Source organism: Camelus bactrianus, chromosome 28 (assembly GCF_048773025.1).
Source record: "Camelus bactrianus isolate YW-2024 breed Bactrian camel chromosome 28, ASM4877302v1, whole genome shotgun sequence".
Classification (NCBI taxonomy): domain Eukaryota; kingdom Metazoa; phylum Chordata; class Mammalia; order Artiodactyla; family Camelidae; genus Camelus; species Camelus bactrianus.
This window is the reverse complement of record NC_133566.1, coordinates 14,499,660-14,526,974: the sequence shown is the minus strand read 5'-3', so window position 1 is coordinate 14,526,974 and position 27,315 is coordinate 14,499,660. Positions and strand designations below refer to the sequence as shown.

The 27,315-nt window shown below is 42.2% G+C and overlaps 2 protein-coding genes across 7 annotated transcripts in view; one reads left to right on the top strand and one right to left on the bottom strand.

Annotated features, from left to right (window-relative positions):
- Positions 1 to 19,910, top strand: part of MRPL30 (mitochondrial ribosomal protein L30) — a 30,997-nt gene extending 11,087 nt beyond the window's left edge. Inside the window, exons 4-7 of one of the 4 annotated variants that reach the window (XR_012503040.1) lie at positions 246 to 392; positions 625 to 698; positions 780 to 962; positions 19,737 to 19,910. Coding sequence is in view for 1 of the 4 variants with exons in the window: in XM_045519650.2 (XP_045375606.1) it covers positions 246 to 392; positions 625 to 698; positions 780 to 912 (354 nt within the window). In the remaining 3 variants the exon portion in view is untranslated. Of the gene's footprint in view, positions 1 to 245; positions 393 to 624; positions 699 to 779; positions 1,003 to 3,130; positions 6,880 to 7,343; positions 8,387 to 19,736 lie in introns of those variants that run through there. The other 3 variants (XR_012503038.1, XR_012503039.1, XM_045519650.2) reach the window with 3 other exon arrangements.
- Positions 11,752 to 21,113, bottom strand: LOC105072202 (lysozyme g-like protein 2). Of its 3 annotated transcripts, XM_010959063.3 has the most exons (8): positions 21,085 to 21,113; positions 20,864 to 20,928; positions 20,328 to 20,395; positions 20,086 to 20,160; positions 16,576 to 16,716; positions 15,595 to 15,791; positions 13,175 to 13,313; positions 11,752 to 11,888 (listed from the first exon to the last, which is right to left on the bottom strand). In XM_010959063.3, exons 3-8 carry the CDS (start codon positions 20,368 to 20,370, stop codon positions 11,770 to 11,772), a joined length of 714 nt encoding a protein of 237 aa, XP_010957365.2. In that variant the 5' UTR covers positions 20,371 to 20,395; positions 20,864 to 20,928; positions 21,085 to 21,113; the 3' UTR covers positions 11,752 to 11,769. The 3 variants fall into 3 exon arrangements, with proteins under 3 accessions (XP_010957365.2, XP_074210733.1, XP_074210734.1); XM_074354632.1 differs by lacking the exon at positions 21,085 to 21,113 and having other exon boundaries at positions 20,864 to 21,066; XM_074354633.1 differs by lacking the exons at positions 20,086 to 20,160; positions 21,085 to 21,113 and having other exon boundaries at positions 20,864 to 21,069.
- Positions 21,114 to 27,315: the final 6,202 nt, after the last annotated feature.

Here is a 27,315-nt window from a genome sequence, read left to right as displayed (position 1 = left end):
GAACAAAACAAAACAAAGCAAAACTCTTGCTCATGTGATACATTTCTTAGACTATGAAAGTCTTAGAGTCCATCTGTGTGAGTAATCAGGCTGGTAGAAGTGTTCAGTTTGAGGATGAGCATTATAGAAAGATTACAGATGAAAGCATTATTTAGTTGTTCAAAGTCTTTTTAAGAAAAGAATAAAGGAGGTACAGAGAAACTATGTAAGTTGAAAATTTACCTTTTATAACCCCTCCTTTCCAGGTTTTTCAGCCTTCACCTGAAGATCATGAAAAGTATGGCGGGGATCCACAGCACCCTCATAAACTGCACATCGTTACCAGAATCAAAAGCACAAAAAGACGTCCGTATTGGGAGAAGGACACAATAAAGATGCTGGGACTAGAAAAGGTGTGTAACTATTTTACTCGCCTTCAGTGTCGTTTAAGTTTCCTTTACATTTTCTGCATTTAAAACTTTAAGGTATAGATGTAGTATTTCTTTTGCTTCAATGTATTATTTCATGTACTGTATTTGAAAGTCTGATTTAGGCAGAATGGACCTTCACCTTAACATTTTCCTGAAACACGGGACCCTCTGCGCTTCTGAAATTGATCCATAGCATTGTTTCCTCTGTTTGTAGGCTCACACTCCTCAAGTTCACAAGAACATCCCGTCGGTGAATGCCAAACTGAAAGTGGTGAAGCATTTGATAAGGTTTGTCGTTCGTTATTCCAGCTGTTTTTTTTAAAAATGGGTTCCCACGTGTAACTCTAAAAGCATTTTCTTCTGGCACAGAATCCAGCCCCTAAAGCTGCCGCAGGGACTTCCAGCAGAGGAGGACATGTCCCACACGTGCCTCAAGAGCACGGGGGAGCTGGTGTTGCGCTGGCTCCCGGACCCCGCGGGCCAGGGAGCCGTGAAGTCCTGAGGCAGCACCACTTCTGAGGGAAGAGTGCAAGTCGGTTTGCTTTAAAGATGGTGAGAGAGTGTTGTCATTAAAGTGTATCTTAAATTCTCATCGTTTTCACTGACCAGACAGGGTGTGCGTCCTCCTGGGCCGAGGCTTGGAGGTGTCCGTGCTGCTGGGCGGTTTAACCTTCTCCCTCCCTCCCTAGTAGTTTCACTGAAAAGTGGGCGAGAGCGGCGTTGTTTGAACGTGGAGGTGCAGGTGTCTCCTTCACAAGCTCAGTAACTTTTTGAAAAACTTGTTTTCTTGTTTCGTCGAATTCAACAAATTCTATGAGTGGCCCTCCGAGTGAACAGTATGTTATGTGCTGGAGAAATCCAGAGCCGACCGGGACGTGGCTCTTCCCCAAACCAGGAGCAGAGAACCGAGACTCAGCCAGAGGCGCTGGACCTGGGTGCAGCTGGGTCCGCCGCCCTGTGCTGTAGTGTCTGCAGGTACACATGTGGACTCGGCTTCGTTTTCTCCTTAAATTTAACACCGAAAATACTATCTTTTTTCTAATTACAAATCTAATTTGAGCTAAACCTTATTGCTAGTCTTTGAAATCCTGGAAACCTCTGCCAACAGGTGAGGTTGCTATGTGAAAGAAGAGAGAGAAGGGAAAAATCCTTTAGGGAAAATGGTTTTATTTCCTTTTTTTGTATTTCGGATACCTGGGTGGGCGGGGAGAAGTAAGAATTTGAGGAGAGGTTCAATACTGGGAAATCAGGTGGCAACTCCTTAAAGATGGTGCTGAAGACTCTGAATTCTAGGTGCCCTTTATTTTCCTTTGTCTCTTGTAAGGTTTGGCGCAGGCGACGGTAGCATTGGCCTGCTCACTGTTTGTGGTCCCACTGTCCATCCTGTCACAGGTCTTGATGTGTTCAGGCACATCAGAAGCGCTCCCTGCAGTGAAGCCAGAGATCATTACTTAATTAGCTTCCAGGCAATCACAGTTTCAATTCAACAACGATTGAATATCCAGTAGGTGTGTCCTGGAAGGGGTACAAAGCAGAAGGACACTGACTTCAGAGGGCACAGTCTCACTGGAGAGAGGCCCATTTGCACAGCAGAGGCTGTCCTTGCTGGAGCTGTTTTGAGGACAGCTGTGTAAATGAAAGTGGCTCCCGCTAACTAACGTGTTGCCTTCTTGTTTACTGTGTTAATACTAATGTTTCAAACAAGGAGAAGACCACTGGTTAATTTTTACCCAAGGAGTCTAATAAAGTTTGGGTAAGTAATTTTAACCTCATCTGCCCATGACTAGAGGGAAATATCTAAATGTTAGGGTGGATGTTTAGGAATGACGTTGTCCAGAAGTTTTCAGAAAAGTCTGCAAAGAGTTGAGCATAGGCCAGAGCACTCATTTTCTGTTGCTGCGAAACATAGTACCATAAACTTGGCTGCTGAAAACAACACATGCTAATTACCTCTCTTGTTCTCTGGGTCCGAAGTCTGGGCACAGCTTAGCTCGGTCATCTGCCTAGCGTCTCACAAGGCTGCTAAAGAGGTATCAGCCCAATTTGGGTTCTCCACTGAGTCTTGACGGGGCAGGTAACTGCTTCCAAGCTCTCTCAGGTTGTTGTTGGAATTCATTTCCTTGTGGCTAGAAAATACATGGCAAGTTGCTGCTTCGAAACCAGTATTGGAGTGAGAGACTCTAGCAAGATGGGTGCTACCCTCCTAGGTAATCATGGAAATGCAGTCACCTAGATTCCATCACCTTTGTTGCATTCCGTTGGTTGGAGGCAAGTCACAGTTCCAGCCCACATTCAAGGAAGAGAGGGGTTCCACAAACTCCCAGAGGCCTGGATCAGGGGGCCCTGCTTAGAGTCAGCCCTCCAAGCCCGGGCAGCCCATCCTCAAGCTGACCCAGGGGATTCCCCGGAATGGTATTCCTTTTCCCCCCATCATTTCAAACCTGATAAGAACTTCTTCCATCTTGTCTTTGTCTTGTGAGTTGCTGTATTTAATTTCTGTTTTAAAGCTATAGGCATAAGCTTTAATTTATTAAGTATTTATGCACATGCCTAAATTCATAGTCTTTAGACAAAAACACTGGTACAATAAGGCTTTCTTCTAAAATATTGCTTCCATTGTTCTAGGTTCACAAATCCCTTGCCACTACCCCTTTTCTTTTTATTATAAATCTGAACGGGCACTGCTTCACTTAAATGGACTTCACATTTGCTTATTTCAGTGTTTCTTTAGAGCCAGTAGCCAAGACATACATATCCACCTCGTCTAAGAACCACAGCAGCAGAAGTATGAGAAGTTCAGTTGACTTGGTTCTGGGGTCCCCGCTAACTGTGACGGTTTCCCCTGCTGTGCTGTATGGACTCTTCCATTGACAGTTAAGCCCCCAGCATCTTCCAGCTCGTCACCTAACCTATGAAGTATTGTTGCTTATCCTTCCTGTGCCACTGTCCAATACTGTCACTGTCTAAGCCTGGCCACCTCCTTCCCTCACCCGCAAAAAGGACAGCCCATCACTGCTGGCTTCAGGGGACTAGCCATACCCTGCACAGACCTTCTGGAGACTCCCTTGGATAACTCTGATTTAATTGTGTGTGTAGATTGTTCACACTTAGAAAGTAAAATGAAAAATTGCCAAGCAGGCTACGTCATCAGACTCAAATTTACCCCTGAAGTATAAGCTTTTCTCAGAAATTGCATTCATGCAATGCCCTCTCCCAGATCTTGCCAAGCAGCAAAAGTATTTATACTGATAGGATAGGTAGGTGATTTGGAGTTAGTCCATGATGTTGAAATGCTTCAGAAACAAGTGTCCTGACCCTCAAAGGAGCCCCTATAGAATGGACAATTAAAGAGCCTTGACATGCTTTGCTGTTATGTAAGGAAGCGGCCATAATAAAAAGTGGAATTTAGCAAATGATCCATACTCAATATTGGTAGAATAATTTTAAAGATACCTCTGCGGATTTTTCCACTGCACACCCTACCTGCCAACAGCACAGTCCTGACAAGATTCTGACAAGATGGGACAGGATGCTCGAGGCCCCTTTGAACACCTGATTTCCTCTAAGCTGATGGAGGCAGGGGTTGTTTTCTTGCTGCATTTACACACTACAGGTTAAGCAGAACTGTGGATGTTAGAAAAACAAAAGAGCCACCTGATCCTCTAAAAGATCCAGCTGGATCCTGGGACATTTTTCATCATTGCCTGGGTTTTATAATTTGGGACCCTGGCTTTAAGTCTTGTCACCAGACGTGCAATCCTTCTGTTTCCGGTAATTGCCTGTGTTACAGTTGGTCAGTGTATCCTGTCCTGCAGCTTAAATGCTGCCCTGCCGCCATTGTCACATCAGATGACTCAACAACACCCTACAACGGGAAGAGGGGGACTTAGCCCTAGTCCAGCAAAGACGGCCCTCTCGACATCCTGGTTTTGACCAGCAAAATCTTGACAAGTGAAAATCTGCATGTTGTGGATTAATTCCTTGTGGTCTGACTTTGCCTGCCCTTGGCCAAAGAGGGGCATTAGGAAGAGAAGAGCAGCTGACAGCCAGGAGCTGGCCTGGTGCCATCAGGCCTTGGTGTGCTAGGAGCTGGCCTGGCGCTCACAGGTGTCCTCCTATTGAACATAAGCCATTTCACAGCTCGCCAGCATCAGGTGAAGCCACTCTGACTGATGGTGAGGTACAGTCTCATCCCAACTGAAATTCACCTCCTGGAATGGTGCTTGTTGAAGAAGCATCGTAGAGTAAGGTGGTCTGAGCATCTCGGGAAGCCTTTAATTCTCCAGCTTCCAAGCCTCCCCCATCCAGTCTGCCTCCCAGGCCTATCATCCAGGGAGATGATCAGGAACATCTCAGCCAAAGAGCAAACGTGGACCCTCATGACTCTTTGGTTAAGACACAGAGCAGCATCTAATTATCTAAAAAAACACTGGATTCAGGCAGCCAGGAAACTTCCATGAGAGAGTCCCACGGAGTCTGGTTGGGATGACTGGGGAATATTCTTGGGTGTAGCCTAGGAAGAGACCCCAAAAATAACTTCTAAAAGCTACCCAATAAAGAGTTCAGAGACTGCCTCTGAAAATGAGGTAGAAAGTGAATTGGTGAGTCACTCAGAACAGGACACAAGCAAAGACTTACCGAAGGGAGAATTGAGGCCAGGAGAACTAGAAAATGCCCAAAGTTGCACATGAGCAAGAAATGGAGGCACACCTCGGGTTTGTGCCATTCACAGCTTGCCACCAACCCTACATTGACCCCTCCTGGGAATTCCCACATCCACAAAGAAACAAGAAACCAGTCACCATGAATGGGTTGGGGTCACCACCTGAATAGCTCTTGGGAAAATCTTCCTGCTGCTGGGGCCCATCTGGGATTTAACACCTGGGGCAGTGTGATGGTACAGCCCCAGAGCAATCTCAGGATCCGGGGAAATACTACTGGGGGCACATAACTGAGCCTCAGTACGTTCTGAGAATTGACTCGCGGAAGAAGATGGAAGCACTAAAGGAAAAGTTGTTTGAAAAACTTATGTTTGTTTCAGAAACTATATGACTCAGTCATTTGAATAACTAAGCAATTCAGTAACTCAGCAATTTTATCATTTAGTTTAGGATAGAATCTCCTAGCTTCACTGTGAGTGAGTAGAATTAGTTTGATCACAGTTAGGATTACTGTATTTCAGTATAAAAGGAAAGAGGTGCATTTTCTGATCATGTCCTCTTGATGTCAGAAACCATTTTCCATAAGATGCAAAAGCTCTGGCTAACACATCTCTGGAGTCATCTTGGTGTGTGGTGATGCTGTGCATATCAAGGCTTTTGATGTTTTTCACACTTGCATCATATATTGCAATCCCCCCTGTAAAGTGTGGGAAACAAGACCACCTTCAAGGACCAGCCCTGACTTTGGGGTATATTTGAGGTATTTCTCTTCAATTTAAATAAATAACTCATTCCCTGGGGCTGCAGCAGTATAAATCTCAACCACCCATTTGGGGTTCCTGAATCGGAATTTGTTTACTTCAGTGATTCCGTGAGTCTGTCCCACCCCCTCCTGTGTGATGACCAGCCTAAGCACCTTCCTGCTGCTGAGGGCCCATCTGGGATATCACACCAGGGACAGTCCACCTGGAGAACAGAGCCAAGGACCGCACAGACTCCGGAGATCATCTGAACTGTGTCCAGAGGCCAAGTGTGTGAGCCATTTCATGGCTGTGTGTCTTTGTACATGGTGCTAATCCCTGAGAGGCTTAGTTTCCCTGTCTGCCAAAAAGGTATTACAATGCCCAGCTCACAGGGTTTTCACAACCGTTAAGGAGAGAGTAGATCTCTGAATCACACCATACTAAAAATCCGGTGCTTCATAAGCCTACATGTGAAATACAAAATAATAAAGTGTTTAGAAGTAATGTTGGCGAATAGCTTCATAATCTCATTACGGAAAAATTTCCCAAATGGGACATGAAAAGCATGAAGAATAAGATAATGTTTATATCAGGCGCTTAGTGTAGTCAATATCACGAAGACAGAAAGAATAATGATTGTCAGGGGCTGAGAGGAGCGGGGAGTGGGTATGAATTTTACTGTTTAATGGGTATAAGTTTTATAAGATGGAAAGAGTTGTGGAGATGGTGGTCATGGCTGCACAACACTGTGAATGTATTTAATACCACCGAACTGTATACTTAAAAATAGTTACAATGGTAAATTTTATGTGTATTTTACCACAATTAAAAAATTAAAAAAAATCAAGGGGAAAAAAAGGAAGCAGCACAGTGAATACAAAATTTGACAAGGCTTTTAGTATTCCGTGACTGCTTAGTAGGGTTTTTTATTCATGAAACTGGGAGTAAAATATTAATGAAACTTCATTTAAAAAAAATTAAAATATCACTTTGGGTCAAAAAAAAGAACAAGAGAATAGATGGATACATTAGACTATAATAAAATATTTACTTATTTGTTGAAAATATCTTTTGTGATATCTTTTTTGACACTTAAATAGTTAACTTTGCTAAACAGTTTTATTACACACACCCTTCTGTATGTGTTATTTCACTATAAAAGCAGTTTTTTTTAAGAGGGGATTTTATTTTATTTATTTATTTTTATTGATTTATAGTCAGTTTACAATGTTGTGTCAGTTTCTGGTGTAGAGCACAATTTTTCAGTCATACATGAATATACATGTATTCATTGTCACATTCTTTTTCACCGTGAGCTACCACAAGATCTTGTACATATTTCCCTGTGCTATACAGTATTAACTTGTTTATCTATTCTATATATACCTGTCAGTATCTACAATTTCAAACTCCCAGGCTGTCCCTTCACACCCTACTACCCACTGGCAAACACAAGTTTGTATTCTATGTCTATGAGTCTGTTTCTGTTTTATGTTTAAGTTAATTTGTCTTTTTTTTTTTTTTTTTAGATTCTACATATGAGTGATACCATATGGTATTTTTCTTTCTCTTTCTGGCTTACTGCACTTAGAATGACATTCTCCAGGGACATCCATGTTGCTGCAAATGGCATTATGTTGTCTTTTTTAATGACTGAATAGTATTCCATTGTATAAATATACCACCACTTCTTTATCCAGTCATCTGTCAATGGACATTTAGGTTGTTTCCATGTCTTGGCTGTTGTAAATAGTGCTGCTGTGAACATTGGGGTGTATGTATCTTTTCAAATTAAAGTTCCCTCCGGCCATATGCCTAGGAGTGGGAGTGCTGGATCTTATGGTAAGTCTATTTTTAGTTTTTTGAGAAGTCTTCATACTGTTTTGCATAATGGCTGCACCAAACTACATTCTCACCAACAGTGTAGGAGGGTTCCCTTTTCTCCACACCCTCTCCAGCATTTATCATTTGTGGACCTTTGAATGATGGCCATTCTGACTGGTGTGAGGTGATACCTCATTGTAGTTTTGATTTGCATTTCTCTGACAATTAGTAATATTGAGCATTTTTCCATATGCCTATTGGTCATTCGTATGTCTTCATTGGAGAATTGCTTGTTTAGGTCTTCTGCCCATTTTTGAATTGGGTTGTTTGTTTTTTTCTTATTAAGTCGTATGAGCTGTTTATATATTCTGGAGATCAAGCCTTTGTCAGTTTCATCTTTTGCAAATATTTTCTCCCATTCCATAGATTGTCATTTTGTTTTGTTTATGGTTTCTTTTGCTGTGCAAAAGCTTGTAAGTTTAATTAAGTCCCAGTTGTTTATTCTGGCTTTTATTTCTATTTCTTGGGTAGATTGCCCTACGAGAACATTGCTGAAATGTATGTGAGATAATGTTTTGCCTATGTTTTCTTCTAGGAGGTTTATTGTATTTTGTCTTATATTTAAGTCTTTGATCCTTTTTGAGTTTATTTTTGTGTATGGTGTGAGAGAGTATTCTAACTTCATTGGTTTACATGCTGCTGACCAGTTTTCCCAAAACCATTTGCTGAAGAGACTGTCTTTATTCCATTGTATGTTCTTGCCTCCTTTGTCAAAGATTAATTGACCAAAAGTTTGTGGGTTCATTTCCTGGGCTCTAAAGAGGGGATTTTAAATTAAATGCAGATAAACATTGAAATGGCAACTAAAAGAAATAACTGATAATTCCACAGCCTTTGGCATTCAGCAGGAAGGGGACATAAGAGCTGTCTCACAGGCTAAAACCTAGTTGGGCTGGGGACTGTTGCAGTGTCACTTTAAAGTCTTTTAATTTTTCAGGGGGAGAGTGTAGCTCAGAGTGCCTGCCTAGTGAGCACAAGGCCCTGGGTTCCATCAAAAAATAAACAAACCTGATTAACTTCCCCCCCTAGAATTAAATTTTAAGTCTTTTAATTTTCAGAGGTCCACTCTCCCAGGAATCCTGCGTCCTTGGGACCTGTTGGCTGCTGAAGTCTTTCACCCAGTGGTGCTTCCACCACCACGTCACCAATGATTGCTTAGTGATTTCTCACATCCTTTAGTCTTCACAACACCCCTAAGGTAGGTCTTAACTAAGCCCACTTTTCAGATATGTTTTCGATATGCAGAGGAAGTAAGGGAAGGAAGTGTTAACTTCCGTATCTGTGACCTCTAATAACGTGCTCAACATTGATGCGTAAAGTCCTGTGAGGTATTGGCGGCCAACAAAGAGCAAGGATGAAAATGTAATTGTGAAAAAGTCCAGCCTGGAAAGTCTTTTTAGGTTTTCTGGTTTTTGTGTTTTTTTGCTTTGAAAACTATTTCTAAGACAATCTTTCATCACCTTCCAGTGAGAGCATAGCTTTTAACCACAAAAGAAGTGATATTTTACACAATAAGAAAAAAAAACATTATTCTTTAAGAGGGCACAGGCAAAAAAATAAATTTAACAATTGAGGCTAACCAAAAGAATATTTAATGGAGCCACATTTGAGTCTAACATCTTTAATGTTGTTCTCAGTACATCCCTGGGAATTGTCTGGGACAGTTCTGTTGTATCTATCTAGTAACTCTAATAGGCTGTGGGGAAGCTTGGCCTGGAAATCATGAGGCAAAGTGAGGCTTGTGGGCAGTTTCCAGATTGTTCTTACTATGTTGTCAGGTCAGAAAGGAAAGCAAGTGGTGTTGGGGGATACGCCCAACCTCCAGATGTGTCTAACCTTTGTGAAGCAGATGCCGTCGGTGCCCTTCCCATACCCCTAGACATTTCAGAATTTTTGGTTGATCTCCAGCTGCCAGTATCTGCACCTCTGTGTCTACAGCCTCTTTCCCTGGACCTGCAGATAAGAGTGCTGCCTACTTGCATGGCAGACCAGAGGAGCAAAGAATTAACACTCTCTCCCCTCAGCAGGCAGATGCCTCAGTCAGTGGCTCTTAGAAATTAATGTATAAATATCCCAGCTCCTGTCCCTTGGCTGTAATAATTCTGAAGTGTGTGTTGCACCATTCCTCGATGTTTGCTTGGAGGATTGAGCTCCAGTGCCCACTGTGGTAGCTGGCTGGATGACTCACCTTTTATTGGCTGTCTTCCCTTCCGTGTATCCCCAAGCCCCTTCGTACCAGCGTTCCCTGCACCTCTCAGATAAACTGCCTGTACCTAAATCTTTGTCTCAGCGACTGCTTCTGTGGAAACCAAGCTAAAACACCTTAGTTATGGACTCTCCAATAGAGCATCTCCTGGTATCCCACTCATGAAGAAAATATGGGGGGAACAGATTCAGAGTATAAGTCATCATACTGTTTCTTGTTTTTCAAATTACTTGGAAATGATCTCACCTGGGTGTACTTTATTGCTTTAGTAGTGGCTTTGAAGGGGTTGGTGATGAGACGGAGTACATGCTTGTGGTTCCCCCTGAGAAGAAATCATTCTTGAGCAAAGTGAACATCTAAAGAACATCCCGGATTGCCCACGTGCAGAGATGATAAACAACATATTTAACAACTGGTACAGCATGGTCCTCAACCAATCATGAAAGATGCTGGCGTGTATGCTACAGGGCTGCCACACCAGCTGCCCACTGGCTCTGCTGGTGAAACACAGGGGTCCCAGCTCTGCTTGGGTCACAACTTCAGGCTAGACTGAGTGGTCATTGAGCAGAGAAGGGTTTACTTGGCTTTCTCCAGAGGGGCTCAGAGGTAGGCGCATGTGATTTTGATTCTTAGAAAAAGAAACGATGGGTAGAAATGTTTATCAAACATCTCTGAAGGGAGCTAAAGGCCCAGCAGGGGCCACATCGGCAGGGACTATGAGAGCACTACACTACAGTGTATTATTTGTGTTTTCTCCTGAGTATGGAAGTAAAAGCCACAAACTTCTCCAGGTTTCCTTCTAGAGAGTTGTCTCTTCTCCACTGTGGATAGCCTGGGCAAGACCAAAAATAGTAGCCAGCGTGTAGGTGTGTATATGACCCAAGATAACTCCACTGGAGTCTCCTGGCACTGTGAAAATGACGCAGACTGATGAGAGGATGGGAGAAAAAGTCGCTGGGGTTCGTCTGTGCGGTGAGACTGCTGGTTTACCCATGAGGTAGGATGCTATAAAGAATGGTCAGCTGGTTCCTGCTTCCAGACCCCAGAGTTGCCTGGTTTCTCTGCTTGCCCTTGACCTTCTTGTTGGCTTTGTGAGCCTTTTGATGGCCTTCCAGTAATTTCCTTTTATTGCTTAAAATTCCTGAATTGGTTAATTTTACCTGCACCAAAAGAACCATAACAAATTTGGGTCCTACATGCTTATCTTCAGCCATGTTTTGTGGAGCGTGGACCCCTTGAAGGAGTGTGTGGCTGCAGCTACTGAAAACGGAGGGAAAGAAGCCAGTCCCCAGATCTTCGGCAAACAAGAGAAAGAAAACACAGGAGGTTGGTGTGGGCCTGAGGGACACAGTACTCATTCTTTGAGGAAGATGAGGGCTCAGTTACCCACAGAGCTCAAGCCCCACTCTGGGTTCTCCACTGTCCCGCAGGTTGCCTGGCTTGTGTGTCAGAGATTCCTCAGGAGCGAAGCCCTAGTGGCTCAGGCAGATACTGGGAAAAGGACAGAGGCCCAGGTCGGGCCCTCTTATTTGCAATTCTGGTCAGACAGTGGAGGTGGGCATTGAAATCATGGGCTAAAATGCAGCCTTGCTGGAATATGTAGACTTACTCTTAAGAATACGTCACTGACCATGACAGTCACATTTACTACACAAGCATGTCTAGATGTATTTCATGGGAACCCTAATGCGAACTGGGTAGATTTTCCTTTTTTATGCTTCTTTGCATTAAGAAAAGTGGGAAATGAGATTTCTGTCACAATTGCAACTATTCCTTTGCCAGTGTTGAGTACAACACATCCATATCAAACCCTCAAAGAGAGGCCATCTGACCCCCCGCCCACCTGGCCCACCCATGAGCTTTGCCTAGAAGCCGTGTCTCTTAAAGAATTTAGCGCGGGCCATAGTATCATTGACGAAGTCAGTGTCTATGTCCTTGAGGGTGGCAACGGCTTCAGCTCCTGACTTGAAGGCTGAGAGACCACCTGAAATGAAACCAGAGTTTCAGATTGAAATAGCAACTTAACAGCAGAAATAAGATATGAGCCTTCCCAGGATGTCAGCCCTTTAGACAAACCTTCCAAAGCAGACAGTCCTCAGTCCTCTTTCCCCTTTCCTCCTCTCCAGAGAGGATCTAATACCTTAAGAATCCCTGAGAACATTCCAGATTGCTTTCCCCTCTCTCTTTCTAAAGACTTTTGTTTTCTTGCTACAAAAGTCAGATTTGCTTCTCATTTCTTTGCAAATCTTCAGTCTAAGAATGCTTGTAACATTTCAGTCATTCAGTCATTTGTCCACTCACTCATTCTTCCATTCAATAAATGCTTTTAAGCATCTACTCTGTACCAGGATGGGTGCCACACTGCATGCATGGTGCACATGGTACCCAGGACATCCTCACTGCTTTGTAATGCACATGTGTGTATCACACCCTAGAAGTTTAATCTGCAGTACTTATTTATGTGTTTAACATAATTGTGCTCCACTTGGATGTCTAGAGAAAAAGATCCCTAGTCCTGATCCCTGCCTTCGAGGACCTTGAAATAGAAAATAGAAACTGTTTATTCTAAATTAAGGCCATAAAGTGTGGAAGGAGAGAGGTACATAAATATACCATGGGTCTAGAGGAGGTAGACTTAGTAAGAATTGATGTGGCTGGATGTGAAGGGAGAAGGAACCCGAGAGCGTAAGAAAACTATCTGGTTTCTCTGGCTGGGATGACTGGGTATATTATGGCACCTTGTACAGAGACAGAGAATACAGAAGGAAAAGCAAATTTATAGTGGGAAGCTAGTGAGTTAATTCAGCCTGGAAGAGGCTGAACCTGAGGGGGCCTATGATCAGCCAGAGATCTCCACCTGGGCAAATCATGGTACCTAAAGCCCTGGTGTCACTGAGGATGCTCACAGAGTAAAAATTCATTTAAACAATTCAGAAAGTGGGTGATAGCTTCTTGCATCAGGAAAAACAAAAAACATTATCAAAAGAAGGCAAACGTTTTCTCTTAAACTATCACGCAGACTCTCCAGGCATCATTCAATGGCTCAATAACCAATGAGAGATGTAATAAGAACCCCAACATCTGGCAGAATTGGAAACAGAAGTTGGGAAGGAAGACCACTCAAAGGTACTCAGTGGTTCAGAGAGCACTAGGGCTCCTCCCAGGCCCACGCTGACCCGACGGGCACACGCCGGAGAGGCCCAGGGCTCACCTGGCCTTCGGGAGTCTCACTACTGCTCTTCTAAACAAAGCACCACACGTACGGCCTACCTTTGAGGTGCTGAGCCTCACTCCACGAGGGGAACTTTTTCTGGATTGCCTTAATTCTGTCCGTTAGAATCCCAACAGCCTGCAGAAGGTGTTCTTTGCTATCCCAGGTGGCAGCAGGTTGATGAATATTTTTATCAAGCTAGAAAATTCAAATAATAATATCAGCATCTGGATGAAGAAGCACATTTTTCTGCTGCTGCAGATTTCTCCTCCTTGTGTTCAAGATCATAGACACTGGCCTCAGCCCCTTTCCTTTATTCCCACAGAATCAATTCTGCAGTACTTTTTTTTACAGAAAAGAGAGTCAGAGAAGCAAAGTAAGATTTGGGAGAGGTAAGTGTGGCATAGGCTTGGTTAAGCACTCAAATATAAGTAAATAAATGAAAAAAGTTGTTTCAAAGCAAATAATTAGCACCCAAAGTCTAGATATTTCTAGTAAAAAAAATTTAAGAAATTTTTTCTGTGTTGGCATAAAAACAGACATATGGATCAATGGAACAGCATAGAGAGCCCAGAAATAAACCCACAAACCTATGGTCAATTAATCTTCGACAAATGAGGCAAGAATATACAATGGAGAAAAGACAGTCTCTTCAGCAAGTGTTGGGAATGCTGGACAGCAGCTTGTAAATCATTCAAGCTAGAACACTCCCCCACACCACACACAAAAATAAACTCAAAATGTCTTAAAGACTTAAATATAAGACAAGACACAATAAACCTCCTAGAAGAAAACACAGGCAAAACATTCTCTGACATAAATCTTAGCAATGTTCTCCTAGGGCAGTCTACCCAGGCAATAGAAATAAAAGCAAAAATTAACAAATGGGACCTAATTAAACTTAGAAGCTTTTGCACAGCAAAGGAAACCATAAACAAAACAGAACGACAACATACAGGATGGGAGAAAATATTTGCAAAAGACGAGACCGACAAAGGTTTAATTTCCAGAATATATAAACAGCTCATATAACTCAATAACAAAACAAACAAACAAACAACCCAATCCAAAAATGGGCAGAAGACCTAAACAAACATTTCTCCAGCGAAGAAATACAAATGGCCAATAAGCACATGAAAAGATGCTCAATATACCTTGTTATCATAGAAATGCAAATCAAAACTACAATGAGGTATCACCTCACACCAGTCAGAATGGCCATTCAAAAGTCCACAAACAATAAATGCTGGAGAGGGTGTGGAGAAAGGGGAAACCTCCTACACTACTGGTGGGAATGTAGTTTGGTGCAGCCATTATGGAAAACAGTGTGAAAGATTCCTCAAAAAACTAAAATAGACTTACCATATGATCCAGCAATCCCACTCCTGGGCATATATTCAGAGGGAACTCTAATTCGAAAAGATACATGCACCCCAGTGTTCATAGCAGAACTATATACAATAGCCAAGACATAGAAACAAACTAAATGTCCATTGACAGGTGACTAGATAAAGGAGCTGTGGTATCTTTATATAATGGAATACTACTAAGCCATAAAAAAGAATAAAATGCTATTTTCACCAACAGGGGTGGACCTGGAGATTGTCATTCTAAGTGAATTAAGCCAGAAAGAGAAAGAAAAATAACTATATATCACTCATACATGGAATCGAAAAAGAAAAAAAGGACACTAATGAACTCATCTACAAAACAGAAACAGACTTGCAGATATAGTAAACAATCTTATGGTTACTAGGGGAAAGGGGGTGGGAAGGGATAAACTTGGGAGTTTGAGATTTGCAAACATTAGCCATTATATATAAAAATAGATTAAATAACCAAGTTTCTTCTGTATAGCACAGGGAACTATATTCAATATCTTGTAATAACCTTTAATGAAAAACAGTATGAAAATGAATACATGTATGTATATGTATGACTGGAACACTGTGCTGTACAGCAGAAGTTGACACATTGTAACTGACTGTACTTCAATTTAAAAAACTTTTTTTTTTCTGTGGAAGCTAGACATCTGGGTTTCTACAGACAATTAAAAAAAATTAAGCCTGGAAGCAAATATCCCAATGTTGCCTTCCTCCAGTTTGCCTAAAGAACAAGATGCTTCAAGTAGTGTTTAATTATAATGTTTTGACCTACATGGATTAAATTTACTGCTTCATGAACCCCAAGAAGATACCTGTAATAGTGCCCTTTATAAGATTTTTTCAGTATAAGTACATTGCACACAATTAATTGCAAGTTGTACTTATGAATCTCATAAAATATTCTTTAAAAAAGTATCCAATAACTGATAAACCTTGAACAAAACACCAAAGATGTGTTACAGAAATCCCAGTAGGAATTCTGCTGAAGTAACAGTGTTCTAAAGCCTAGAATAAATGCAAACAGATCTCAGTTTGGATTGAGCTTCTGTCAGGAAGGATGAAGTGGGACTGATTGAAAGTTTCTAGCTAAGTACCTGCATCAAGCCAAACTTATTTCCTGTGTGGTCCCAGCCGTCTAGCAGGACAGTTCCGCCGTGGCTTAATCTGGAGATGATGGCTGCAATGAGGGCAGGGTCCACGCAGTGCCTCAGACCGACTTCTTTGATCAGAGTCTGGTAAGGCTTTAAGGCCCTCAAATCCATGTCGGCAAACATTTCAGAACCAGGGATGCCTAAGTCAAATAAAAAATAAACTCTTTCCTCCATTCCAGAAGAGAATCCTTTTCCAAAGTTTAATAAGTTAGACACAGCCCCTGACTGCAGCCCACAGATCAGGACAACCATTCTGGGACTTTTTTTTGGTCTTTGATTGCATAAACCCAGAAAGGTCCACAAGCCCAGGTGGACACCACTTCCGTCTTTTTGTTCTGTTTTCTGCCTCATTGGTGCATTGGGAAAACTCTTGGACTAGAATTCAGCCAACCTGTGTTTGAGTTTGGTTCTGCCACTGCCTAGCTCCTAGCTCCATGGGAAGTCTCTCCTCCTTGCTGAGCCTCAGTTTTCTGACCTGTAAACTGGGGAGGTAGATAAGACTGACCTTGTAGTTGCTTCCAGCTCTGACACGCTAATACCAAGATAACATGAAGAAGACTGGAAAAGAATTACAAAAGAGGACAAAAAAAAAAAAAAAGCAAGAGGCTTGTTTAAAATGCTCATGCTGCAACTTGAAGTGACTCAACAAACCCAGAAACCAAAGCCAGAATTTAATATTTTATTGAAGCAGCCATTTCAACAGGTAAAAATAAACACATCTGGACCAGATTTGGAAAGGATGAAGGGAAAATAAAAAGAAACATTTTGTTAGGCTGGTCAGGATTCTGTTTTCCTCTAGTTTTCACTTGTGATATTAGTGCTCTAATCATGATTATACGTTTTCAAAATTAAACTACTCCCCAAGAAGGAATCTAAAAACGATGAAAGAAGGCTCACCAAATGTTTGCCTTGCTTTTCACTTACCGCAATTAATCAACTTGCCAATATCACAGGAGGCGCCAGAGGCCTCCATGGTCGTGATGTCACCATAGCAGCCGTGGTACAGGGGGGGATGCAGGCGAGAGTTCATTGAATGAGTGAAAGTATGTGAGCCCCTGGAAGTGCCTGGGTAGGGGCAGAATGATAATTCACAGGAAGCCTTCGAGAAAACATTGCTAAGCTGCTGTAGTGAAAGTTACTAGACCAAAGGCAAAGCCATACACTTAATCCTCCCCAAGTTCCTCTTCGAGATCTCAGAATGGCTCACCAGAAAAAACAGAACAAACGATCCCCCATTCCCACTCTACCTCAACCTTAGGAAAATTTAATATAGCACTTAATTCTAAACGTTGTGCAGAGTGTTAGGACAATCAATTCTTACAGGTCTCGAAAACATTTGCTGCGATTTTGATCAGAATGAAAATTGCCACTAGAGTTTTAAGTACAAACTTTGAGAGAAATTTGAAGATACTTTGGACACAAATACTTCTGGTGATGGAAACATCTGAATTAATAATGGCCTTTGTTTAGGAAATCAGAAAGAAGGGTACCATTAACTTAAAAGTATTCGTTTTAAATCATGCTGCTGTGAAGCTTAGTTTTATCTAAGTCTAATTAATACAAATTGGAAATAAAATTTAACTTACCATAAAAATTTAAGTTAAATATATGCTTTTTTTTTTATTTTGTCATTATGAATTGAGTTTCTGTCCAATTCTGTTTACTAAAGGAGCTAAAAAGCTTTCTGTACATTGAAAAGTTTGTTCTAACAGTTCCTAGGATTGTTGACTTGTACCTTAAGACTACAGATTTTTGTTGTAAGAAATTATATTTGTTACAATGTTTGATGTAAAAACCTATGTTGTTTCAATTAGTGTTGTGAATGATGTTCTTAAACAGAGAGGTGGATTTTACCCGTTCACCGTAGGTCTAGTTCTGACTAACTTGGCCGTACAGAGAGTCTCTCAGAGTCAGGCACATAACCAGTGGAGCTCTTCCTTATGAATATTTATCTTAAAAGGAAAACAAAGCAACTCTAAAGATGAACTTTTTACAACTATGTACTTTTTTAAAAAGCAAAATTCATCAAAGTGAATAAAACTACAGGCACAGTCTGCTCTGTCCCACCTAAAAACAGGCAGAAAAGGAATTATAAATGGACCCAAAAGTCAGACAGTGAAACTGCCAAGTAAACTCCGGATGCTAAGAAAGCCTATGTAGGTAATAAAAGCAGCAGAAACTAGCAACGCCCTTAAACTCCTTAAAAGTGTGGAGTCCCATGTGAGGCAGAGAGCAAGACATCATGTTGACACTCTCCATGGCCCTTGTACTGTCTGGTGCCTGCACTGTGTGTGGGAAATACATGTGAGTGAACGAATGGACAGATTCCCATGACACAGATCGCATGTAAAATTGAAGGAGAGAGTGTGTGTGTGTGTGTGTGTGTGTGTGTGTGTGTGTGTGTGTGTGTGTGATTTGCTTATATTTTCAAGACACAATGCAAGGATGAACCAAGACCTAGTAAAAATTGTTAATTACTGGGGAGGGTAAGATGAAGGTAAAAGGAACAGAGATAGAGGTTGGACTTCTCTGTGCCTTCTTGCAGTTTTGATTTTGGTGACTTGTAAGTCTTTCCATCAAAACATAAATATTTTGATTTACGAAGTACATCAAATAGAATAAAAAAAAAGACATCCTAAAGATGAAAAATAAACCTAACTCTCCATCGAATTGAAACCTTAACACATAGAGGAAAACTATTTTAAATCACTTAAAAACACGTCAGTGTAAGTACAGCTGACCCTTGAACAACATGTTTGAACTGAGTGGGTCCACTTATACTTAGATTTTTTTCAATAAATACTGTACTGCAGTGCTACACGATTTCCAGTTGGTTGAATCTGTGGTTATAGAACCAAGGGTAAGGAGGGCCGACTCTAAGTTATAAGCAGATTTTCCACTGTGCAGAGGGTCGGCACCCCTAACCCCCATGGTGTTCAAGGGTCAGCTGTACACACCACTAATGGCATGTATCCTACGAACATAAAAAATCACAAGAGAATCTTAAACTGTATTATATTCACAGTCTCATTGGTGGTTGGTAATACTGGCATAGTTATTTTGAAGCTATTATAATATATAAATAAGTAAGGATGTTCATGTCATTAGGAACCAGGAATGGCAAATTGTTGAAAACCATAAAAGCTGGGTGCTGGGGACATGGGAGTTTATTATACTCTGCTCTCACCATTTTGTATGTTTGAAAATTTCTAGAACAAAGTTGGAGACCCATTCTTGTTTACTTACATTAAAAAGGCAACACACTCATACTTCATTCCTTGTCTCCCAATACCTTACATTTATATCACTTGCCACCTGGCATTTCTATCTGTCTGTCAGTCTGTCTCCCTCTCTCCCTGCTCTCTCTCTGTCTCTGTCTCACCCTGTTCCTCTCACTAGAACTCTTTTTCTCTGCTGTATCCTCCTCAGTGCCTAGAACAATGCCTGGCACCAAGTGGAAATTTAGTAAATATTTGCTGAATGGGTAAATGGATGGATAAATGAATGAATGAGAAGTAAAGGAATTACCTAAAATATCTAGATCAATTGTCCATATATGAACAGGTCCAGTTTCCTTCTACTGGGGAGACGGCCTTTGCTTTGCTCAATGTATGGCCCACAGGCATCAGCGTGATCTGGGCGCCTATTACACACACATCATCTCTGGGCTCCTTATATGAAGTCTGCTGAACCAGAATCTTTAAGTATTATAAGGCCAAGGAATCTGCACTTTAACCAGGATTCCCTGCTTGTGTTGGCCTCATAAACACATAGGCCCTTCTTAATTACAGTCACCTTTCAGTTACACACAGCTAGTAAGCTGGCTCATAATTAGTCTACTGGCTATAAAACCTTGTTCCCACCTGGCAGTTAAAAAAGGAATAAAAATTTTAAACTATGTTTCTCTACCTTGGACCATAAGTAACCTTGGACCAGAATTTCCAGTTGGAAATAATCACTTTTCAGTAGCCTCACCTTTCCAAATTTAGAATTAAGTATTTTGGAAACCCTTCTTAATCATCACTCTATTAACAAAGACAACTTGAAAGTTTATTCACAGTGGCTTTTCTTTCTTTTTTTTTCAGGCCAAAGTTTTAATCTTTTCTTATTCAAGTTCCCTGCCATCTCACCAGCCTACCTTTCCAGCCTTCCCCTCAGAAATCCTCTCTTCTGTTTCCATCACACTGACCTGCTTACTGTATCTCAAATAGTTTCATGTATTTATGCCTTTGTCCCTTGACTAAAGTTATTCCTCCCACCCAGCAGCCTCTGCTCTTCTCTTATTAAAACACAAATTCTTCTTCCACTGTCATGTCTCCCCAAAAGCCTTTTTGGTCTCACCATCTTGACTGGATGTGAACTCTTTCTTTTAAACTCCTCCCCGACTAGTATTTTTTTTTTCTATCTATACTCATTTAACTCTCATTTACTTACTGTCTGGTTTTAACAGTATTCTCTTCATATGTCTTGCCTCCGAAGCACTGTTCGATGAATCCCCACTGATAACACCTTCAAACAGAATACACTCTTAATTATAGAAATAGACAGGTGATGAATGGTCAAGAGAGCCCACCTCTCCATGACATGTAATCATCGCTCTTTCTGATTCGTGACTGGGCTGGATGTTTTCGTGGACACCTTGCAAACGCAACGCTTAATGTCCACTGATGACTTACCAATGAGGGCAAAAAGTCCCCCAAACAGGGCAAAAGAGAGCATGGTGGTGAATCTTATCCCACAGCACCTGTTGTGATTTGAAGGAGAAACTGGTTAATTTTAAAACTTGAAAGTTTCCTAAAGAAATTTGCTCTGATTAAAGAAAAAAAGTTTGGAGTCATTTCCAATTCAGTACCCCCTTTCCAGTTCCAAGATTCTCATAGACTCAGTATTATGGTTCATTGGCTCACTGTCTTAAGCACAAACTCCCAACTCATTTTAACCCAATTTCATGTTGACACAAGCCTGTGAACATCTTGCATATGTTACCTACACACACTCCGTCTCAAACAAGCAAGGTCACACCAGAATCTTGTTCCCATTCTTGGACTACCATCTCCTTAGAAGATCCAAAGAAACCACGGAAGGAGCATTCGTGGTCACGACTCAGCAGAAGTTTGCGGTGCTCCATTTCTTCCTCCACGGGCTCTACTCTTGATTTCATTCAAAAAGCAGCTAAATGTGTTTTACAAAATCCCGCAAGGCTAGGACCAACCTGGTTTGTGATCTTGCAGAAGAAAACTCCCCTCTCTGAGAAGATCTTCCAAACTCAGCAGCAACCTGTAAGGAATTTACAAAGTGGTGGCCTTTGTCCTATAACATAGGTTTAAGTTTGAGAATCCATTAGACAGCAGATCTCGGGGTGCCTGGCTTCACTCTGAGCCAACGGCAGTGTGGCCCTCTGGCTCTGAAGGGGCTTTCAGCATGCAGACTCACCTGCCTCTTCCTCCCTTCCTCCTGTACCCCCGTCTGGGAGGAGCTTTATATAGGCTTCAAAACCTTCCCTTTAAACCACTGACCTCATTAGGCTTAATTATAATGGTACTTTGGATTTACGTGGCCCTTTTAATAAAAGGATGTCAAAGCATGTAGTAACCACTATCAATTAATTAATCTAATGAATCCCCAAGTTGTACTGGAGGCATACATATATTTGGCAGACTGTTTATGGGTATCTAAGTTGTACTAGGCAAACAGCTTCTGAATTTGAGAAAAGGAAACAGATAATGAGCCTAAAAAAGACAAACAAAGAAAGATAAAAAAAAAATACCTGTAGCTCCCATTCCTGGATTGGTCGTTTGCCTCAACTGCTGAGCCTCCTGCTCATTCTTCCTCGTTCCGTTGTCACCCGATCCCTGTACCAACATGTCACACGATCTGGACTGGTGGACTCGGCTCCTTGCTCCAGTTGGACCTCTGACAAACGGACCCAAGAGGGTGTCTGCCTGCCCCGGGACGTCAGTGCAGAACCACATGGGAGTAGCAGCATGGTGCTGGTTTCCCAGACTTCCTGAGGAAATGGGAAACAAGGATTTGGCCAGGGATGAAAATGTCTTCAAGGATGGACTATTTTCACACTTCTGTGTAAAGCACGTTGCGCAGCTCCAGAAACAGGAAACGGAAGGGATGTTCTTGAAATAGGCAAAATGCATTTCCAAGAGGGGAAGGAGTGTGACGTGGGTCCCACCACCAGTGTGAGAAGTTTCTAAGATGGTACACATCCTTCCACACATCCACCAAGTGACTCTCAGGAAAATGACTCAGGGAGGGCCTGTGCCACCACCACCAGCAATGCTGCAGTTGGGGCCCCTCTGTAATAAGGGGTTTTGTGTGGGTCCAGCTGCTCCAAGGTAGCCCTCAGGAACACATGGGCTTCCACCAGTGACAGTAGCAGCCACACACTGACATAGTGTTCATGGCACTCCCAGCGTGGGGGATTAGGTGGGGCTTCTGGGCTAAGTGTAAGGAGAACGTTCAAGAAAGGGGGAGGGAAAAGCGGAGGAAGAATTAAAAGTTAGGTGAAAGGTACTAGGTGGAGGCTGAAGCTGTCCCTAGATTCTCCTAGAGAACAAAAGAAATGATACAACATTGCGAGGACTGTTGAAGGAGGAGCATACTTCATTCTTCTCTCTGTCTTCAGCTGGTGGGGCTACGAGTCCTTCCAGGGCTGAAGGTCTTAATGTCCATGCCCTCTGCAATTTAAATAATTATTTTCAAACTGATGTGGATTATGAAGATTTGCCCAAGTTGCGAGGCTACAGGTGAACATTTATTTGACATCCATCCTACATTAGGTTCCTGTGGACACTGTATCATTTATCCCCCCAGAACCTGGTGGGATGGGTATTATCCTTTATTTTAGAGGTGAGGAAACTGAGACTCAGAGAAGTTAAGCAACTTGCCAAAGATGGCACAGGTAAGCAAAGCTGGGATTTGAACCCAGGACTACGAGATTCCAAAATCCATGTGCTTCCACTACATCAGAGCTCCTAGTATTATAGACCAAAGACCCTGCAGAGTGATTACTGCAAGAGGTTCAAATCAATCAGTTTTCACACAAAGCCTTGTCTGTGGTCTGAATAAATAGTTCACAGTCACAGATATTTACCAGTCAGTCAGGTGTTTGTAGATGCTGTTGTAATTTTTAAACACGAATGAATTTAAGTCAACTGAATCCACAGTGGCTTGCTGTCATGTTTTATCTTCCCTACCAGCTGTAATGGTAGCTAACATGCTTCAAGCTTGTACCGTTGGCCTGGTAGAATAGTAGGAAGGGGCACGGCCTAGGTCTGAACCCAGGTTTGATGCTCTCTAAAGCATAACTCCTTTCTTTCTTTCTATTGAAGTATAGTTGGTTTACCATATTGTGTTAGTTTCTGGTGTACAGCATAGTGGTTCAGTTATACATATATATTATTCTTTTTCATATTATTTTCCATTATAAGTTATTGCAATCTATTGAATATAGTTCCCTGTGCTATCTGGTAGGACCTTGTTTATCTGCTTTATATATAGTAGGTTGTATCTGCTAATCCCAAACTCCTAATTTAGCCCTCCCTCACCGTCCCTCTCTGGTAACCATAAGTCTGTTTTCCATGTCTGTGAGACTGTTTCTGTTTTGTTAATAAGGTTTAAAAATGGGCAGAAGACCTAAACACACATTTCCCCAGTGAAGACATACAGATTGCCAGTAGGCACATGAAGAGATGCTCAGTATCGCGGAAGCCTGACTCTTAACAACCACCATCTACTGACCCAGTGGATGGGGAAGTGTGGATACTATCATATGAAGATCTTAGACACTTTTGACATTTGGAAGTAGTTGACTGAATGATTCTCCATCTCTCCCCAGGGATGCCAAGAGTGACCGTGCGTGGGAGTTGTATTGATGTTGCCTGTGGGGGCTCGAGGGGACCTTGTCACTGCCTATAATCTCCATCAGTTCCACAGACTTCCCAAAATAAAAACAATCTCTATGCAAGTAATGTACTTACTATACAAGTGGAACCCTATGACTCGTCCCCTGACCTCCTGCCCCTTCCAGTCAGTTGTCTGCCTCTCAGACTTTGCTATAGAGCAATTTTCTGGTAGCCTCTGGTGAGTCATGATACACTTGGTGTTCCTGGCACGGGTGAGGACCTCAGTCAACCTCAAAATCTAAATGAGCTTAAAAATAGACCTTAAGCCAAGATGTATGCCGGTTCCATACAGACAGCTAGCTTTGGTCAGTCTCACTAGAAGCAGGGTGTGGCAGGAAGATTCCCTGGGCTAGAAGTCCGGAAGCCCAGCTCACGGTCTCAGGTCCTCCACTGACTGGCTGAGGGTTACCACCAATGCAGACATCATTTTCCCATTTAGAGAATCAAAAAGTTGGATGAGAGCAGGTGATCTCTCAAGTGCCCTCTGGCCCCAGCCATCTGCTGTAGTTGGTGAGTCAAGTGCGTGCTGGATCCAGCAGAGGGAGTAAATATGGGAGATTGGGTAGAGAGGCGTGAATACGGGTTAAGTCTACATTACAGTTTTTACTGTTTTTCATGGGAACTTGTTCTGCATCTCTGTTCCCATCAAAATCACAAATGCCAATGCAAGTCATCCTATGTTTTAGGGTGGCTTTCAAAGTGAATTTTCTCTGATTTTTCTTCTAGCTGTTGGCAAGTAGTACAAGAGCTTTATCATATGTACACTCAGAATTTAAACTTAAGACGCTGTTTAGCAACCATTTCTACTATGTCATGGACAACACAGAAGGAGGTGCAGTTTGCTTGTTTGTACGTTAGTCTCAGCCATAGTTACAGACTTCCCTGCCGGGCTAGGTGAGTCGTGGCAGATATGAGTGCAGCCAAGGAAATTTTTTAAACTTTGCATGTGTCAAGAATTTCCCAAAAGAATGTAAATGGCTGGTAAATCTAGTAAACTGAAAAATCAAGCTTCTTCATTTAAAAATCATAATTGGCATGAGACTCTCCGATCCAGGCTCTGGTCGCTGTCGCTCGTAGTTGGGGGCCAGGTGGGGCCCACTGTCTGGGGGACTCATTATTGTGTCACAGTGCCTGTTGCTGTGATGTCCAGGTCTGAGACTAGAGTCACATGCCTCTGGCAAGTTCCTTGAGTTTTCCAAATTTTCTGCTGCCTCTCTGCTCCCTGACCCCCATGTCCTCTTCCACTGAGGTTGATCTGATAACAGAGTTGTAGTCACTGATGATGGAGACTTTAATTTCATCATTTTCAGGTACAATTTAATTTTTAATCAGGGTTTTCAATGCCTCAAGTTTTGTTTTCTCAAAGTGAAAAACGACCCAGTCTGCTAGGGAACACCAGAAGGGAGAGGAGACCCACATCTTTGCAAAGGGGTTAATATTCTTATAGTAAAACGCATACATTTGAAAATCCACACCTTTATTGTGGAGAAGAATGTGAAACCTGCATGAACGCTTCAGAGGGAATAGCAGGTTCAAAAAGATTTCTCTTTCGACTCCCTCTTGTGACTCTGCCCCAGACACCCTCTCCCCTAGAGTGACCTCTGTCATTGAAAGACCTTCAGTGGAAAAGCTTAAGAAGTACTGTCCCAGTGAGGATGAGGACATGAATGATGATGGGAAATGAAGCACTGTGTGTGCCCAAGGAAGTCGATTTTGGTGAGTGTTCCTTGAGGGAGTCCTCCAGTCATACCACAGAAAGAGCTGCACTTGTGCCCTGAGCTAGCTGGCCTCCGTCTGCGCCCTTGGGAATTAAACGAGGCCAGGGTCTCAAGCTCCCTTGGTCCCTTCTCCCTCTTTGACCCCATTCACTTCCCTCCCAGAACTAGGCTGTGGTTATAGAAACTGGGTTGCTTCCACCATGTTGCCGTATGTGAATGCCAGCCACAGCTCCCCATTCTCAAGAACAGCAGAGGGTGACTATCCTGGGTCACTCATTTAACCTCTCTGAGCCTCAGTTGGCCTCATCTGTAAAACAGAGATGATAGTGATGCCCCATGACTTTGTTTTGCAGATAAAAATAAATTACATATGTGAAAACATGTTATAAACTGCAGTGCTTCATTCAGATGCCAGTTATTATGATGGGGTTTGCACTCAGATCTTGATGGGTTAGCTCGTTGTTGATTTATTCATTTGTTTGTTTCTTTATCCATGGGGCTCCAGGAAAAATAATGGAGACCTGACTTGTGGGACAGGAAGTAACAAGTAAAGCCTCACTTCCTCCAGGAAGGAAATACGGCAGGACAGGCAAGCGCTCTGGCTGGGACTCTGCAGCCTGCTTGGTGGAACAGGAGAACAGTATCAGGAAGAGCCACACACAGCTGAGGCATCTCCTGCACGGCTCAGAAACCTGGAGAACGAAGGGGCTGCCCGAGAATGCATGGCAAAGGCACTTGGGTAAAAGTGGCTGGTGGGAAGGCAGAAGGGGAACCCGTCCACAAAATTTCACTATAAAGATGAATTAACCACAAGATATTTCAATGCCTGGCTTGAACTGCTGAATACTCTTCTTGTTTGGGGGCGTAATCTACTCTATGGTAAGTTAAAGGCCATGTCCTGCTGAGGACACCACTTACATAGTCTTCCAGTGTCAAGTATTTGACCAATATTTCAGAAAAGAAGATACTCAAATGGTCAAAAATCCCGTGAAAAGGTGCTCAACATCATCAGACATCAGGAAACACAAATGAAAACCACAATGAGATAGCAGTTCACACTCTGAAAATCAAAGACTGGCTATATCAAATATTGGCGAGAATATGAAGCAGATAGAACTATCGAACAATTTTGGCTGGAATGTAAAATGGTATGATTGCTTTGGAGAATTGTTTATCAGTTTCTTATTAAACAGAAATTAAGCAGACATCTACCTTTATGACCCAGCAATTCCATTTTAGGGTATTTATCCAAGAGAAATGAAACAAATGTCTCCCAAAGACTTGTACAAGAATGTCAATAGTAGCTTGATTCATAATAGGCCAATACCAGAAACACTCCACCAGTTCATTGGCAGGGGACTGGATTAACAATTGTGGTGTAGCTATATTGTGGAATAATACTCAGGGCAACAAATAAATCAGAGAAGAACTCCAGTCCCTAGGTTGAGTCAGGTGCCCATATTCAGCTACATCTGGAAATTGATTTGTTTGAAAAGGAAATAGGAGAAGTTTGAATTTTTAAGAAATGTGCCATAACTATGTTCCCTATGCCTGTGATGGGAAGAAAAGCTAGGGCCACGTCTGGAGAAAGACTCGGGTCAGGCCGTTTTGTGGTTTATGCTGGGAGTGACTCAGAGTATTTAAATCCTGTAGAAGATATTAAGGCTATTGGAAATGGAAGCATCATGTGATCAGGCGAGGTTAAAGGCATGAGTTCAAAAGCATAGGAGTAGAGATTGGCCAGAGGCACGCATTGGAACTCCTCTTCCACTGCAGTGGGAGAAAAAGAGGGAAAAATCAGAGAGCAGTGCATTTCAGTTTACAGAGTTGATGGGAGAAAATTGAGAGTTCTCTAATGATTTCTCATCCCTCTGTGAAACAGCTCAAATCATGTGCTGAGAGTAAACATTACGTGGAATTAGAGGCTTAAGGAATGGGAGAAAATGTGGAAAAGTCACTCGGGAGAATTAGAACTGACAAGAGGTCCACATTCGGACTAGTTGAGGTTGGAGCCCATGAAGTGCTAGGTT

Bases quoted from the DNA above. Each gene is read 5' to 3' on its own strand.
- LOC105072202 (XM_010959063.3), bottom strand. From the start codon at position 20,370: ATGCTCTCTTTTGCCCTGTTTGGGGGACTTTTTGCCCTCATTG. The intron at 16,717-20,085 runs GTAAGTAAATGA...GCCCCTACCCAG, and splicing joins AATACTGTTAAAACCAGACA to GCACTTCCAGGGGCTCACAT. The intron at 11,889-13,174 runs GTAGGCCGTACG...GTTTCATTTCAG, and splicing joins TGAGGCTCAGCACCTCAAAG to GTGGTCTCTCAGCCTTCAAG.